We start from the raw sequence: 17,038 nt of genomic DNA, 5'->3' as shown, positions 1-17,038 counted from the left end.
AGGCAAAACACATTTCTGTAGATTACTCGTACACATTTTATCCATACATCACACAATTCGGTATACACTATCTCCATAGTCATGTGATCAACACAGATCTGCACAATTTCCCATGTTCCATCCTGATTGGCTAATATTGGCTTCCAAAGCTCACATGATTGGTCCGTTTCGAACAAAATGCCACAAATCACAAACACAGTGTGCAATTTCCGTAAAATTATACACGCACATTTCCACTAGGCCGAGGACGACATGCCACTCATTCTTTTCCGAATCAGCCTCATGGTGGCGCTATATAGTTTTCAGGAGTGGCCCGTTTCGTTCAAAATTCTGCACATGTCCTGCTCATCCACAATTCTATCCTCAGAGATTCTGAGTGATCTGGCTCTGCATTTCCTCAACAAAATGACGAAAATTGTTGCAAAAAACAAACAAACAAAAAAACATGTTTATATTACTCCTAAACATTTTGCCAAACATCACACACACTCCTATCCTCCTGGTGGAGACCTGTGCCCAGAAGGGCACTTTTTCTAGTTTATATTTGTTCACAACAAGTCTTCGTTCATAAAATGTGATGTGAGTGCCTCTTCTGGTGGTTTCAGGTATTACAGTAACTGCTGAGGGGTTTTTGTTCATGTCTACTGATGGTTCGTATTACTGTGGGTTTCTGGCACAATAATACACAGCTGTGTCTTCAGGCTGTACATTCTGTCCATTCAGAGTCACTGTGTTGCTGGAAGAGTCTAATGAGATACTAAACTTGTTTTTGAGGGAATCCTTATAGTGTTCCGCTCCTGTATATTTACTCCCAATCCACTCCAGTCCTTTCCCTGCAGGTTGTCTGATCCAACCTGTCCAATAGCTATCAAAAGAATATGAGACCTGACAGGTGATGGTCAGTGTTTGACCAGGCTGGACAGTCAGGGAGGCTGGCTGAGTCAGTGTCTGACTGTTCACACCTGTTGAAAAGAGAACTGTTTAGTAATAAATTATCAATTTACACCGTAGAATAACAACTGTCTTCGATTATAAACAATCTAGAGAGACTCACAGGAACCAGCTGCCAGCAGCAGCAGAGCTACAGAGAACATGGTTTTATAAGATGAACTGATGGAAGCTGCTCTTCTCAGAGGGACGGACCGACTCTCTCAACTAGTGAATGGCATTTATATGAGGGCTGTTAGGATGAGGAAACCAAATATGTGTTTTACATAATTATACAAAGCTATTTACATTATTCATGTTCTTTACAGATGTTACCATTAGCAAGACTAGATTACTGTCATGGTTCATCTTGATCATGGAATTTATTTATGAAATGTTTATAATAATGGATTATTGTGTGGGGAAAGAGGGAAGGACTGATTGTCTCAACCATAAATATTAAATAAATGTAATTTATATGAGAGCTGTTAGGATGTTTTATACATAATGACACAAAGCTATTATAAAGGTTTTTCATTTACTTTACAGGGACAGATGTCACCATTATCTATTATTAAGACTGAGATTTAGGCCTACTGTATAGATTAATTAATAAATTAATAACTTGAACACAGAATTAATTTGAAATGTTACTTTACTAGAATTTCGCGGGCCTTCGGCCCACTCATCCTAGCTCCCTGCGCGTCGCAAATCGGAGGAAGGAAATTGTGAGAGCAAAGGTAGACAAAGTCACAACATTTCAAAATGTAGTTCTCAGTGTATTTTTAATGGAGTCTGAGTGTTTTTTTAGGAAAGAATGTTAATGTTAACAGTGAATGTGTAGTAAAAGAAGCTGCAGTGCCATGAGGTTGCCCAGATTTGGCCAGTAGAGCCTGCAGAATGGGATCATCATCATCTTCAGTGATGTAGTTCAATCAGAAATGGGATTTGTGAGAATGCAACAGCCTATACATTGCAGAGGCTGTAGAATTGGGGAAACAGAGAAGGTAGGGATAAAGTATACATTGAGACATCTCCACCAGGTATGTTGTGAATGGAATGACAATGCTATGTCTATGTTTGATTATCAGTTATGTAGACTAATCAACAATGAGACTTGTAAGAATGCAACAGCCTTACGTTGATGGGGATGGTTTGGGGAAGACGCAGTTGTCGTGGAAAGGCCAACTTAGCAAAGGAACAATTGTATTTGGCAGCTGATCCAGAGGAGGGCGTGGAGGAGTGGGGTGATGTGGAAGGGGTGTTTGTGTTTCTGGTTCCAGAGATTGTCATGGTTGAGCCTGCAGAAAAGGAGACACAGATAAGGGATGAATCAACCACACAATGTGACATGTCCACCACAGATCATGTGAAAGGTAGTGATATTTCTGGAAAGTGTTAATCAATGTTACTTCCTTTTGTGTGGCTGCAAGTTTGCACAGCAGCAGTTTGTTGTTGAGGGTTCTGAGGAAAAACAGTTTGGTGCCATTGCAGAGTCCGTCTTTGGGGCTGATGTTGCGCAGTAGCATCAAGGGCATTCCTGGCTTGAGGGTGATGAGGTGCCTGGGAAATCCATTGGGGCAGAGGGTGTTGAGGTATTCCACGTTGAACCGCATTCTGTCTTGGTAGTTCTCCAGGGTGTATGTGTAGTGGGACAATGTGATAGTTGTATTAGAGTTATTGAGGTGAAAGTGTAGATGTGAGTGTAGTGCGTTGGTTACCTGTGGTTTCTGCTGTGGCCATTGGCTGTGTTGTAGCCATCATGTGCTGCTGTTTGTCCAGGTTATGCTGAGCTGAGAAATTAAGATGGGAGTGTATGTGACTATATATTCAGTACATGTAGGTATAACATACACACATATGCGTAATGCATTGAGGCAGAGGGCAACATATCTGAGGCCTTACCTCTGGTCCGTCTCACTCTGTCACGTGTTTGCTCCCGCCTGCGCTGACCTGGGTATGGATGTCAGTAGTGTGTGTAGACACAGAGGTACAAAATGTTATCGACATGTTATGCAGAGATATGTAGATAGATGTCTCTATACAGTGTGTCAGGATGCTCGGTACCAAGCAGTAAGGTTATCTGAATAACAGAAGTCAGTACCTCTGGCCTCAGCCACGTCCAATGAAGGTGTGTTGGCCATTTGTGGAGGAGTGCTGCCCTGGTGTTGAGCTGTGAAGTGATGTGTAGAGAGATAGTATGAGTTAAGTAGAGCACAGGGTGTGAGTGTAGTGTACACAATTAATGTAGGTTATGTGATGAAGATACTGCAGTATCTGTGGAGAAAGAAACAGCAGTGTATTGCATTGTGCAATGTGCTGTGCAAAGTGTAGTTTTGAGCAAGTTTACCTGGTACATGTTGTGCTGCAGCTGCTGGAACCAAGCGTTGTGTTGGGGCTGTTGGCGTGTGAGTGGCGTGGGAGGGTCCATGTAGTAGTTCAGCTGCTTGATGCATGCATTTGCGTGTAGCTGTTGGCGATGGATGTTTTGCACAGTATGTGAGTATGTGTAGTGGACACAATGCAGTAGGGGTAAATTTGAGTGCAACATATGTGAATGCATTACCTCTGGTGTCATGCAGGTGCAAAGTAGGGGTGTGGAGCAGTCGTGGTGTAGTCGCGTCATCAAGGCGTTCTGCTGTGAAGTGAGACAATCATCATCAAGTTGTGCTGCTATGACATGGTGCTGTGTGATGGGTCCCTGCCGCCACACAGTAAATAGAAAGGTGTCAGTGTACTGGGTACCTGTGGGCTGGGTGTCTTCCAATGAGCGGGTGTGTGTGTGGCCACGTAGAGTGTCGCGAGCAGGGTTGTGGTGGAAGTTTGGATCCTCATTGCGTTGTTCTGTGGAGTGTGATTGGACAGCATGCATGAGTTAGTGTAAACTGGTCACGTGTGGGAAACTGGTTACGTGTGGTACGATGTTAGTAAATGGTGGTCCACACACAGTGAAGGAGTACGTGTGTGCACAGTGTGCACAGACGCACACATGTATTGTGCAGTGCAAGTGTTTGTGGAAGGTTGTTAGAGCACATGTACCTTGTGCGGATGGTGCTGTACCTTGTGCGGATGGTGCGTGGTGTTGTCTGGCAGCTGTGTGCAAGCGTATTTGGGTGGCGTTTGCCGTTCGGTATCCAAGGGATGATGTGCGTTTCTTCGGCATGGCTTTGTATGTAGCTGAAGTGGTTGAAAGAAGTGTTTTATGCATTGACGACAAATTATGAAAGTATAGTTATGGTATGAGGCAAATAATGGCATTTTTGGCAACAGCGGAATTGTTAGCAGCCCTCATTTTCAGCATTGACAACATGAAGACAGAATTGGGTGGCAATAGCTGTTGTACATGAGACATGGCGGCGTGTTATTATGCTTGTAATGATGCTAGTGTTATTATTAATATTGTTATTGTCATGCTATTTGTAAGAGCATAATTGGCAACAGCCCAATTGTTAGCAGCCTGTATTGTTAGCAGGCGTTATTTTCAGCATTGCCAACATAAATGGAGAATTGTGTGGCAGTAGCTGTTGTACATGAGACATGGCATTATCAGCTGTTGATGGTGTTGATGCATCAACAGAATCATAACGTGGCTCTGATTCAGGAAGCTTATCTGCTTTTTTTTGTTTGTTTTTAACGTCGTATCATAAAAGCATATAAGTATGCGGACGTCTCTGAGGTTTATAACAAACCAAACCGTTTGAAATTCGGTTGTAAATTGAGCAAGTTATGGTCATTTAAGAGTACATCATAGACACAATGTTATGTGGGCCGAGGTAAGATGGCCGCCACGTAACGACGTCGCTCTTTTTTTTTTTTTTTTAAGGTCGTATAAAAGCATATAAGTATGCGGACGTCTCTGAGGTTTATAACAAACCAAACCGTTTGAAATTCGGTTGTAAATTGAGCAAGTTATGGTCATTTAAGAGTACATCATAGACACAATGGTAAGAGGTAAGATGGGCGCCACGTAACGACGTCGCTCTCCATTGTTTAACAGCGCGGGTGAGCTATGTAGAGTTGATATATATCTATATCTATGGTTATGATGCTATTAATAATAGCATTAGCAGCTGTTTATGTAGTTGTTATGCTATTAATAATAGCATTAGCAGCTGTGTTTCAGTATTGACACACGTAGCAAGCACACACAGTACACACACACGCGCACGCACCCTTAAATTGTAGTTAACTTACCTGTAATGGTGGAAAGAGGCGTAGTGGTCGTGTCCAAGTGAGTAGTGAAAGTGCTGTGAAGAAGGGTGTCGTGGTCGAGGGGGACAGCGATACGCAATTCAATGCAATGCGAGAGTCCGTCCCGCGCGCAATTGTCGTCTTTTCATGAATTAAACTGTGTATGTAATCGCGCCGATCTCCAGCCAAGTTGGAATCAGTGTGTGTGAGGGTGTGTGTGTGCGCTCGCGGTGTGTGTGTGTGTGTAACTTGTGGCGGTCCAACCGGATGTGAAATCCGTAACCAAAGCTGTCGGGGGTCACGTGGTTGGCTGTGAGCAAATGGGAGAGGGGATGTAGTGTTGCCAGGTCCTTTGCCAGTTCCGCGTATTGTAAGCGAGTGGTAGTGTGTGTAAGTAGCGTGTTGAATGGCATTGTTGTGTGCTTGTTTTCATAGACGTGGCAACAAATTAGTAAGAGTAGGCAATGGGAGAAAAGGATGCAGTGTTGCCAGGTCCGCGAGTTTTAAGCGTGTTGTAGTGTGTGTGAGGAGCGTGTTGTTTTCTGGGCTTGTTTGCATAGACCTGGCAACAGTGGGCCGTGTGTGAGTGGGGGGGTGTCGGTGCTTGTGGCGTGTTTGTGTTTATTATTGATATTGATGTTGTTTGTGAGTGTGGACGGGAGGCGGCTCTAGTGGCAGTGCAATGACAGTTTTTACGCGGTTATTGTTGAGTGTGGCCGTGCGGCGCGACATGAGGAGATAGCCGTGGATCGACGCGGAGGGTAAGGCTGTGTCGTGTTAGTGTGTTTTTTGCAGTGTGTGTTGCAGCGTGTTGCAGCGTGTCAGTGACGTAGTAGCTGGTGACTTTATTTTCCTACTTGGGGACACCTTCTCAAATGTATAATAGATAATGATGATGGATTATTGTGGGGGGGATAATTGTTGCATGCTGAATGATACATTCAAAGTCAAAGATTGTTAAACAGTAAAGGAGCAAGTGTATATTTTCTCTCGTGCTAGTGTCTCTATAGAAACAATAGTCTCCAAAATAATGATGTGAAATTGAAGAATGGTGTGTAATCTAATGTATTTAACACTCTAAATCCCAGAAACTGTAAAATGCATTGTCCTCAGTGTCCCTGTTTTACATCATCATTACATCACCTCATTGTAAGATGATAAGAGCGCCCCTCACTTCACATTGGTGTGATTTTTATTGATTTTATTTTATTTATATACTAAAGGTGACCGTGGGGCCTCGACAGCGGGGCCCGTTGGGCACTGGCCTACTTGGAACGATGCAAGTTGGAAATGGCCGGTGTCCCTTTTATGCCCACATATACAGTAGAGTTCTTTGTCAGGCATGCCCCAATATGGAGTATATGCAGACGTCAGAATGATGGCCAGCTCCATATATGGACCCTGAGCAAATCAAAAAATTGCATCATATTTTGAATGTGATGTATTGCAATTCAATCATGTTGTCTCAGCATCCTCTCAACAAAGGCCTGCATCCTATAAACTGAGCTCTGACATCTGTTTCATGGGCTCTTTAAGGACAGGGGGTTTTGCACATCACTTCTGTTGGTTTGTTTCACTGTGTGACTCCTGGCACAATAATACACAGCTGTGTCTTCAGGCTGTACATTCTGTCCATTCAGAGTCACTGTGTTGCTAGAAGAGTCTAATGAGATACTAAACTTATTTTTGAGGGAATCCTTATAGTATTCCGTTTGTGTATATTTACTCCCAATCCACTCCAGTCCTTTCCCTGCAGGTTGTCTGATCCATGCTGTGTAATAGCTAGCAACAGAATATGAGACCTGACAGGTGATGGTCAGTGTTTGACCAGGCTGGACAGTCAGGGAGGCTGGCTGAGTCAGTGTCTCACTGTTCACACCTGTTGAAAAGAGAACTGTTTACTAATAAATTATCAATTTACACCGTAGAATAACAACTGTCTTCGATTATAAACAATCTAGAGAGACTCACAGGAACCAGCTGCCAGCAGCAGCAGAGCTACAGAGAACATGGTTTTATAAGACAAACTGATGGAAACTGCTCTTCTCAGAGGGACGGACCGACTCTCTCAACTACAAATGAATGGAATTTATATGAGGGCTGTTAGGATGAGGAAACCAAATATGTGTTTTACATATACAAAGCTATTTACATTATTCATGTTCTTTACAGATGTTACCATTAGCAAGACTAGATTACTGTCATGGTTCATCTTGATAATCAAATGTATATATGAAATGTTTATAATGATGGATTTTTCAGTAGAGGTGTATCTTTTCTCTTACTGCCAGTGTCACTATACAAACAACTCAATTTCCTAAATTTGTATGTGAAGTAAAATAATGATGTATGATTTGTAACGTATTTTGTACTGCAAGTCTCAGAAACACTGCAATAAAACACTGCAGTGTCAATATCAGCCTTCATACAAGACTGCACATTAGGTACAATCTACAAGGTCCTTTTACAACATAATTCATTCACAGGGAGTATAACTCTCATGAATTTGTCTAATGGCATCATTGTTTATTGTTTGTATACTAGTTTTATTCAAGTGAAAATAGGAAGTTCCTCAACATCTTTAGTTATTGTACAGCTCTCTCCTGTGTCACTGTGACTCTCTAGCACAGTAATAAAGAGCAGAGTCTTCAGTCTTCAGACTGTTCATCTGGAGATACACCTGCTGTCTGCTATTGTCTCTGGAGATGATGAACCGACCCTGGACTGACTGGGAGTAGTAGACGGTACCACCACTACTACTGATGTAAGCAATCCACTCCAGTCCTTTACCAGGAGCCTGTCTGATCCAAGCAGCATTAATGACACCCAACCCAGAATATGTACACGTCAGCTTGTGGGATTCTCCAGGCTTTTCATCCACTGGTTCAGATTCAGTCAGTGATTGACACCTGTATAGACAGAACACAAGCAAATCAAGCAAAACACAAGCAAATCAACACATATATTTCAGGGTGTACACAAGTTAATGGTAATGGAGTAATTCTTCAAAGAAAAGTCTAAGCACTTACAATATTTATTTACTACCAAGATGAGTATCATTAATAAACTCCAATTCAGCTCCATGGTTCTAAAGTCAGTCAATAACATAGACCACTACACCTGAGAGTCTGGTTATAAAGATATGGGTAGAGAGAGAGACTTTGCATAGACCACCCTCTAGGGGTTAAAGGAGTAGTTCACCCAAAAAATGACTTATTTTCTAACAATTACACACCCCATGAAGCTTTGAATTCATGGAGATGTTTTTGTTTTTGTCGCAATCCTAAGCCAACTGAGTCTCCTATTGACCGATTTGAATATGAATTATATATAAAAAGAAATCTGAAGGTGAAATATAGGCCACAGAACAATTGTATGTATCACACAGATTGGATTTTATTGTAATTTAAAATGAGTACTTCTACAGGTGAAAGATTTGTTTTATTGTCACATCACAAGTTTACAAAGTAAATGGTTTATACACATTTATAATCACACATTATTCAGACTTGCAGGATTCAACTAGTTGTAATGCTAACTAATGCTTAATAGTGTAGTGTATAGTTATTATAAGGGCTACCAAACTTGTTTTAAATCTTTATCTTCTCTATGTAATAATTTAGGTTGCCATGGTTTTCTAAATAACAACCTCGAGCTATATAGAATGTGAACTGATAGAACAAGTGAACTACAATACCAAATCTTTAGAAAAACACATCTAGACCAACGACCGCAGGTGGTGACCGACTTGTAGATGCTGATTAATATTTATTTTCATAATTGATGGAAATCTGTGTTCTATGATTAATCTACTCTCATCTTTCTCATTTATATTTGGTCACAACAAGTCTTCGTTCATAAAATGTGATGTGAGTGCATCCTCTGGTGGTTTCAGGTATTACAGTAACTGCTGAGGGTTTTTGTTCATGTCTACTGATGGTTCGTATTACTGTGGGTTTCTGGCACAATAATACACAGCTGTGTCTTCAGGCTGTACATTCTGTCCATTCAGAGTCACTGTGTTGCTGGAAGAGTCTAATGAGATACTAAACTTGTTTTTGAGGGAATCCTTGTAGTGTTCCGCTCCTGTATATTTAATCCCAATCCACTCCAGTCCTTTCCCTGCAGGTTGTCTGATCCAACCTGTATAATAGGTAGCAACAGAATATGAGACCCGACAGGTGATGGTCAGTGGTCGACCAGGCTGGACAGTCAGGGAGGCTGGCTGAGTCAGTGTCTCACTGTTCACACCTGTTGAAAAGAGAACTGTTTACTAATAAATTATCAATTTACACCATAGTATAACAACTGTCTTCGGTTATAAACAATCTAGAGAGACTCACAGGAACCAGCTGCCAGCAGCAGCAGAGCTACAGAGAACATGGTTTTATAAAATGAACTGATGGAAGCTGCTCTTCTCAGAGGGACGGACCGACTCTCTCAACTAGTGAATGGTATTTATATGAGGGCTGTTAGGATGAGGAAACCAAATATGTGTTTTACATATACAAAGCTATTTACATTATTCATGTTCTTTACAGATGTTACCATTAGCAAGACTAGATTACTGTCATGGTTCATCTTGATAATCAAATTTATTTATGAAATGTTTATAATGATGGATTATTGTGGGGAAAGTTGTTGTGGGATGTTGAATGATACATTTTTCAGTAGAGGTGTATCTTTTCTCTTACTGCCAGTGTCACTATACAAACAACTCAATTTCCTCAATTTGTATGTGAAGTAAAATAATGATGTATGATTTGTAACGTATTTTGTACTGCAAGTCTTAGAAACAATAAAACACTGCGGTGTCAATATCAGCCTTCATGTTTTGTTTTTGTTTTTTCACATATCTGCCATGAGATCTATTTTGTGATTATTGGCTATTGGGGGAAAAGCAAAAGCAAAGCTTCATACAAGACTGCACATTAGGTACAATCTACAAGGTCCTTTTACAACATAATTCATTCACAGGGAGTATAACTCTCATGAATTTGTCTAATGGCATCATTGTTTATTGTTTGTATACTAGTTTTATTCAAGTGAAAATAGGAAGTTCCTCAACATCTTTAGTTCTTGTACAGCTCTCTCTTGTGTCACTGTGACTCTCTAGCACAGTAATAAAGAGCAGAGTCTTCAGTCTTCAGACTGTTCATCTGGAGATACACCTGCTGTCTGCTATTGTCTCTGGAGATGATGAACCGACCCTGGACTGACTGGGAGTAGTAGACGGTACCACCACTACTACTGATGTAAGCAATCCACTCCAGTCCTTTACCAGGAGTCTGTCTGATCCAAGCAGCATTAATGACACCCAACCCAGAATATGTACACGTCAGCTTGTGGGATTCTCCAGGCTTTTCATCCACTGGTTCAGATTCAGTCAGTGATTGACACCTGTATAGACAGAACACAAGCAAATCGGGTCAACACATATATTTCAGGGTGTACACAAGTTAATGGTAATGGAGTAATTCTTCAAAGAAAAGACTAAGCACTTACAATATTTATTTACTACCAAGATGAGTATCATTAATAAACTCCAATTCAGCTCCATGGTTCTAAAGTCAGTCAATAACATAGACAACTAGAAAAAGTGCCCTTCCGGGCACAGGTCTCCACCAGGAGGATAGGAGTGTGTGTGATGTTTGGCAAAATGTTTAGGAGGATTTTTTTTCCTTCATTTTGTTGAGGAAATGCAGAGCCAGATCACTCATAGCATCTCTGAGGATAGAATTCTGGATGAGCAGGACATGTGCAGCATTTTGTACAAAACGGGCCACTCCTGAAAACTTTGGAAGGCAATCTTAGCCAATCAGTGTACAATCTGAGAAATCCAACAGACTCGTCTTGATCACATGACTACAGAGATCATGTGTACCGATTTGAGGCATTTTGTTCCAAAAATGTGTTTTGCAAAAATCAACCTGTTGGTGGCGCTATAACAGGCCAATGTGAAAAGGGTGCGATATATTCCTCAGCCTAGTAAGAAAATGTGTGAAAGATTTCACATAAATTGCATGCTGCGTTCATGATTTGAGGCTATTGTTCAAAACGGGGCAATCGTGCAAACTGTGAAAGCCAATTATAGGCAATTAGGATGGAATATGAAATATCAGACAGATCCGACTTGAGCACATGACCATAGAGATACTGTGTAACTATTTGTGAGATTTTTGGACAGAATCTGGAGGAGTAATATCAAAAAATGTGTTTTACAAAAGTCGGCCTCCTGGTGGCGCTATAAAAGGCAGATGCGGAAAATGCAGGTAAAAGGTTTGTCCTTGGCCTCTAGGGAGTGTGCATGCAACGTTTCACGCAGATCGGTGCAGTTTTAGGTAAAAAAAATGTGAAAAGCTGCCTCATGGTGGCGCTATAACAGGCCGTTCTGGAAAATGTGGGGCAGAGGTTCATCGTTGGCATCCAGGGAGTGTGTGTGCAAAGTTTGGCATCGACCGGGTTAACGGTGCCGGAGATTAGCTGTTCACAGACGGACGGAAGGACGGAAGGACGGAAGGAAGGACGGACACACACACGGACGGAGTGCAAAACATACTCTCTCCCCATGCCTTCGGCCTGGTGGAGACAACTACACCTGAGAGTCTGGTTATAAAGAGATGGGTAGAGAGAGAGACTTTGCATAGACCACCCTCTAGGGGTTAAAGGAGTAGTTCACCCAAAAAATGACTTATTTTCTAACAATTTCACACCCCATGAAGCTTTGAATTCATGGAGATGTTTTTGTTTTTGTCGCAATCCTAAGCCAACTGAGTCTCCTATTGACCGATTTGAATATGAATTATATATAAAAAGAAATCTGAAGGTGAAATATAGGCCACAAAACAATTGTATGTATCACACAGATTGGATTTTATTGTAATTTAAAATGAGTACTTCTACAGGTGAAAGATTTGTTTTATTGTCACATCACAAGTTTACAAAGTAAATGGTTTATACACATTTATAATCACACATTATTCAGACTTGCAGGATTCAACTAGTTGTAATGCTAACTAATGCTTAATAGTGTAGTGTATAGTTATTATAAGGGCTACCAAACTTTTTTTAAATCTTTATCTTCTCTATGTAATAATTTAGGTTGCCATGGTTTTCTAAATAACAACCTCGAGCTATATAGAATGTGAACTGATAGAACAAGTGAACTACAATACCAAATCTTTAGAAAAACACATCTAGACTAACGACCGCAGGTGGTGACCGACTTGTAGATGCTGATTAATAATTATTTTCATAATTGATGGAAATCTGTGTTCTATGATTAATCTACTCTCATCTTTCTCATTTATATTTGGTCACAACAAGTCTTCGTTCATAAAATGTGATGTGAGTGCATCCTCTGGTGGTTTCAGGTATTACAGTAACTGCTGAGGGTTTTTGTTCATGTCTACTGATGGTTCGTATTACTGTGGGTTTCTGGCACAATAATACACAGCTGTGTCTTCAGGCTGTACATTCTGTCCATTCAGAGTCACTGTGTTGCTGGAAGAGTCTAATGAGATACTAAACTTGTTTTTGAGGGAATCCTTGTAGTGTTCCGCTCCTGTATATTTAATCCCAATCCACTCCAGTCCTTTCCCTGCAGGTTGTCTGATCCAACCTGTATAATAGGTAGCAACAGAATATGAGACCCGACAGGTGATGGTCAGTGGTCGACCAGGCTGGACAGTCAGGGAGGCTGGCTGAGTCAGTGTCTCACTGTTCACACCTGTTGAAAAGAGAACTGTTTACTAATAAATTATCAATTTACACCATAGTATAACAACTGTCTTCGATTATAAACAATCTAGAGAGACTCACAGGAACCAGCTGCCAGCAGCAGCAGAGCTACAGAGAACATGGTTTTATAAGATGAACTGATGGAAGCTGCTCTTCTCAGAGGGACGGACCGACTCTCTCAACTAGTGAATGGTATTTATATGAGGGCTGTTAGGATGAGGAAACCAAATATGTGTTTTACATATACAAAGCTATTTACATTATTCATGTTCTTTACAGATGTTACCATTAGCAAGACTAGATTACTGTCATGGTTCATCTTGATAATCAAATTTATATATGAAATGTTTATAATGATGGATTATTGTGGGGAAAGTTGTTGTGGGATGTTGAATGATACATTTTTTAGTAGAGGTGTATCTTTTCTCTTACTGCCAGTGTCACTATACAAACAACTCAATTTCCTAAATTTGTATGTGAAGTAAAAGAATGATGTATGATTTGTAACGTATTTTGTACTGCAAGTCTTAGAAACAATAAAACACTGCAGTGTCAATATCAGCCTTCATGTTTTGTTTTTGTTTTTTCACATATCTGCCATGAGCACTTATCATCTATTTTGTGATTATTGGCTATTGGGGGAAAAGCAAAAGCAAAGCTTCATACAAGACTGCACATTAGGTACAATCTACAAGGTCCTTTTACAACATAATTCATTCACAGGGAGTATAACTCTCATGAATTTGTCTAATGGCATCATTGTTTATTGTTTGTATACTAGTTTTATTCAAGTGAAAATAGGAAGTTCCTCAACATCTTTAGTTCTTGTACAGCTCTCTCCTGTGTCACTGTGACTCTCTAGCACAGTAATAAAGAGCAGAGTCTTCAGTCTTCAGACTGTTCATCTGGAGATACACCTGCTGTCTGCTATTGTCTCTGGAGATGATGAACCGACCCTGGACTGACTGGGAGTAGTAGACGGTACCACCACTACTACTGATGTAAGCAATCCACTCCAGTCCTTTACCAGGAGTCTGTCTGATCCAAGCAGCATTAATGACACCCAACCCAGAATATGTACACGTCAGCTTGTGGGATTCTCCAGGCTTTTCATCCACTGGTTCAGATTCAGTCAGTGATTGACACCTGTATAGACAGAACACAAGCAAATCGGGTCAACACATATATTTCAGGGTGTACACAAGTTAATGGTAATGGAGTAATTCTTCAAAGAAAAGACTAAGCACTTACAATATTTATTTACTACCAAGAAGAGTATCATTAATAAACTCCAATTCAGCTCCATGGTTCTAAAGTCAGTCAATAACATAGACAACTACACCTGAGAGTCTGGTTATAAAGAGATGGGTAGAGAGAGAGACTTTGCATAGACCACCCTCTAGGGGTTAAAGGAGTAGTTCACCCAAAAAATGACTTATTTTCTAACAATTTCACACCCCATGAAGCTTTGAATTCATGGAGATGTTTTTGTTTTTGTCGCAATCCTAAGCCAACTGAGTCTCCTATTGACCGATTTGAATATGAATTATATATAAAAAGAAATCTGAAGGTGAAATATAGGCCACAAAACAATCAGCTTTATTTTCACATCACAAATTTACAAGGTAAAAGGTTTATACACATTAATATAAACATGCATACTAGTTAATTAATGCTTAACTAATGCTTAATAGTGTAGTATATAGTTATTATAATGTGCTACCAAACCTTTTGAAAATCTTTATCTTCTCTATGTAATAATTTAGGTTGCCATGGTTTTCTAAATAACAGGCTCGAGCTATATAGAATGTGAACTGATAGAACAAGTGAACTACAATACAAATCTTTAGAAAAACACATCTAGACAGCCACCTACAGGTGGTGATTGACTTGTAGACGATGATTAATAATTGTTTTCATAATTGATGGAAATCTGTGTTCTATGATTAATCTACTCTCATCTTTCTCATTTATATTTGGTCACAACAAGTCTTCGTTCATAAAATGTGATGTGAGTGCCTCCTCTGGTGGTTTCAGGTATTACAGTAACTGCTGAGGGTTTTTGTTCATGTCTACTGATGGTTCGTATTACTGTGGGTCTCTGGCACAATAATACACAGCTGTGTCTTCAGGCTGTACATTCTGTCCATTCAGAGTCACTGTGTTGCTAGAAGAGTCTAATGAGATACTAAACTTATTTTTGAGGGAATCCTTATAGTGTTCCCCTCCTGTATATTTACTCCCAATCCACTCCAGTCCTTTCCCTGCAGGTTGTCTGATCCATGCTGTGTAATAGCTAGCAACAGAATATGAGACCTGACAGGTGATGGTCAGTGTTTGACCAGGCTGGACAGTCAGGGAGGCTGGCTGAGTCAGTGTCTCACTGTTCACACCTGTTGAAAAGAGAACTGTTTAGTAATAAATTATCAATTTACACCGTAGAATAACAACTGTCTTCGATTCTAAACAATCTAGAGAGACTCACAGGAACCAGCTGCCAGCAGCAGCAGAGCTACAGAGAACATGGTTTTATAAGATGAACTGATGGAAGCTGCTCTTCTCAGAGGGACGGACCGACTCTCTCAACTAGTGAATGGTATTTATATGAGGGCTGTTAGGATGAGGAAACCAAATATGTGTTTTACATAATTATACAAAGCTATTATTAACATTATTCATGTTCTTTACAGATGTTACCATTAGCAAGACTAGATTACTGTCATGGTTCATCTTGATCATGGAATTTATTTATGAAATGTTTATAATAATGGATTATTGTGTGGGGAAAGAGGGAAGGACTGATTGTCTCAACCATAAATATTAAATAAATGTAATTTATATGAGAGCTGTTAGGATGTTTTATACATAATGACGCTATTATAAAGGTTTTTCATTTACTTTACAGGGACAGATGTCACCATTATCGATCTATTATTAAGACTGAGATTTAGGCCTACTGTATAGATTAATTAATAGATTATTATCTTGAACACAGAATTAATTTGAAATGTTTATAATGATGATGGATTATTGTGGGGGGGATAATTGTTGCATGCTGAATGATACATTCAAAGTCAAAGATTGTTGAACAGTAAAGGAGCAAGTGTATATTTTCTCTTGTGCTAGTGTCTTTATAGAAACAATAGTCTCCAAAATAATGATGGGAAATTGAAGAATGGTGTTTAATCTAATGTATTTATCACTCTAAATCCCAGAAACTGTAAAACAATGCATTGTCCTCAGCCTTCATGATGTTCACATGGAGATAAAACTTCAGATATACATGTTCATGTCTACAAAACTTCTTACACAATCGCAAACAGGTATAAGGTTCTTTTAGAAATTATTTCCTTCATGGTGACTCAGTATACTGTAACTGTCATGATTGTGACTATAACAACATTGTATAGTTTTAGAAATGTGAAAAGAGGTAGTTCTTCAACGCTTTAGTTTTTGTACAGCTTTGTTACACGGTTTTTGTTGTCTAGTTTTTGTCTATAACTCTGCTAGCCCTGTGAATGTCTAGCAGACTGTTCATCTGGAGATACACCTGCTGTCTGCTATTGTCTCTGTATGAACCGACCCTAGACTGACAGGGATAAGTGCTAGTGGTGGTAGCGATGTACGCAATCCACTCCAGTCCTTTTCCAGGAGCCTGTCTGATCCAATTCATTTCCTACTGAATGTGAATCCAGAGGCCGCACAGGTCAACTTGTGAGATTCTCCCAGCTTTTAATAACCACTGGTTCAGATTCAGTCAAAGTCTGACCCTCAATACCTGTAGAGTGTAGACAAATCAACACATCAACATGTTTGATGGTTTTCTTTATGTAGCCTATAATTAAGAAATTACTAATGCATTGTAATAATCACCAACCCCCAATACTATACAGACACCATCAATCAACAGTAGTAAACTGCAGTCAATCTGCAGTTCCATGGTTCTAATGTCAGTCAGTTTAACATCAATGAGAACTGAGTCTGGTTATAAAGAGCTAGAGGAGAAAGATACTTTGCATATACGCCCTCAAAAGGTCTAAACTGGACTATCATTCCATGTGGTTAAAATGTTAACATTTACATCTACAGCCCCTGTAGTTGGCCTACTAGGGCCTGTGTGTATTCCTGTAGGCCTGAGGAATTGCCAATCAGGTGCATTGGGAGCACCTGGCCAGTGTTC

At 40.1% G+C, this 17,038-nt stretch overlaps 1 protein-coding gene and 1 gene segment (V, D, J or C); both read right to left on the bottom strand.

Annotated features, from left to right (window-relative positions):
* Window positions 1-2,315: 2,315 nt before the first annotated feature.
* LOC306937020 (uncharacterized protein) lies at window positions 2,316-7,129 on the bottom strand (the record flags this gene model as incomplete). The annotated part of the gene is made up of 11 exons (XM_079520696.1): window positions 2,316-2,490; window positions 2,649-2,720; window positions 2,833-2,880; window positions 3,032-3,100; window positions 3,278-3,397; window positions 3,494-3,565; window positions 3,673-3,771; window positions 3,967-4,104; window positions 5,122-5,259; window positions 6,845-6,997; window positions 7,090-7,129. The coding sequence occupies 11 exons, from the start codon at window positions 7,127-7,129 to the stop codon at window positions 2,456-2,458; spliced, it is 984 nt and encodes a 327-aa protein (XP_079376822.1). The 3' UTR covers window positions 2,316-2,455.
* Window positions 7,130-10,217: 3,088 nt separating this feature from the next.
* Window positions 10,218-12,524, bottom strand: LOC306937019 (Ig heavy chain V region 914-like). The segment is given in 2 exons: window positions 12,499-12,524; window positions 10,218-10,518 (listed from the first exon to the last, which is right to left on the bottom strand).
* Window positions 12,525-17,038: the final 4,514 nt, after the last annotated feature.

Source organism: Electrona antarctica (assembly GCF_951216825.1).
Source record: "Electrona antarctica genome assembly, chromosome: 14".
NCBI classification, from domain to species: domain Eukaryota; kingdom Metazoa; phylum Chordata; class Actinopteri; order Myctophiformes; family Myctophidae; genus Electrona; species Electrona antarctica.
Note: the sequence above shows the minus strand (reverse complement) of the source record. Positions and strands in the feature narration are given on the sequence as shown.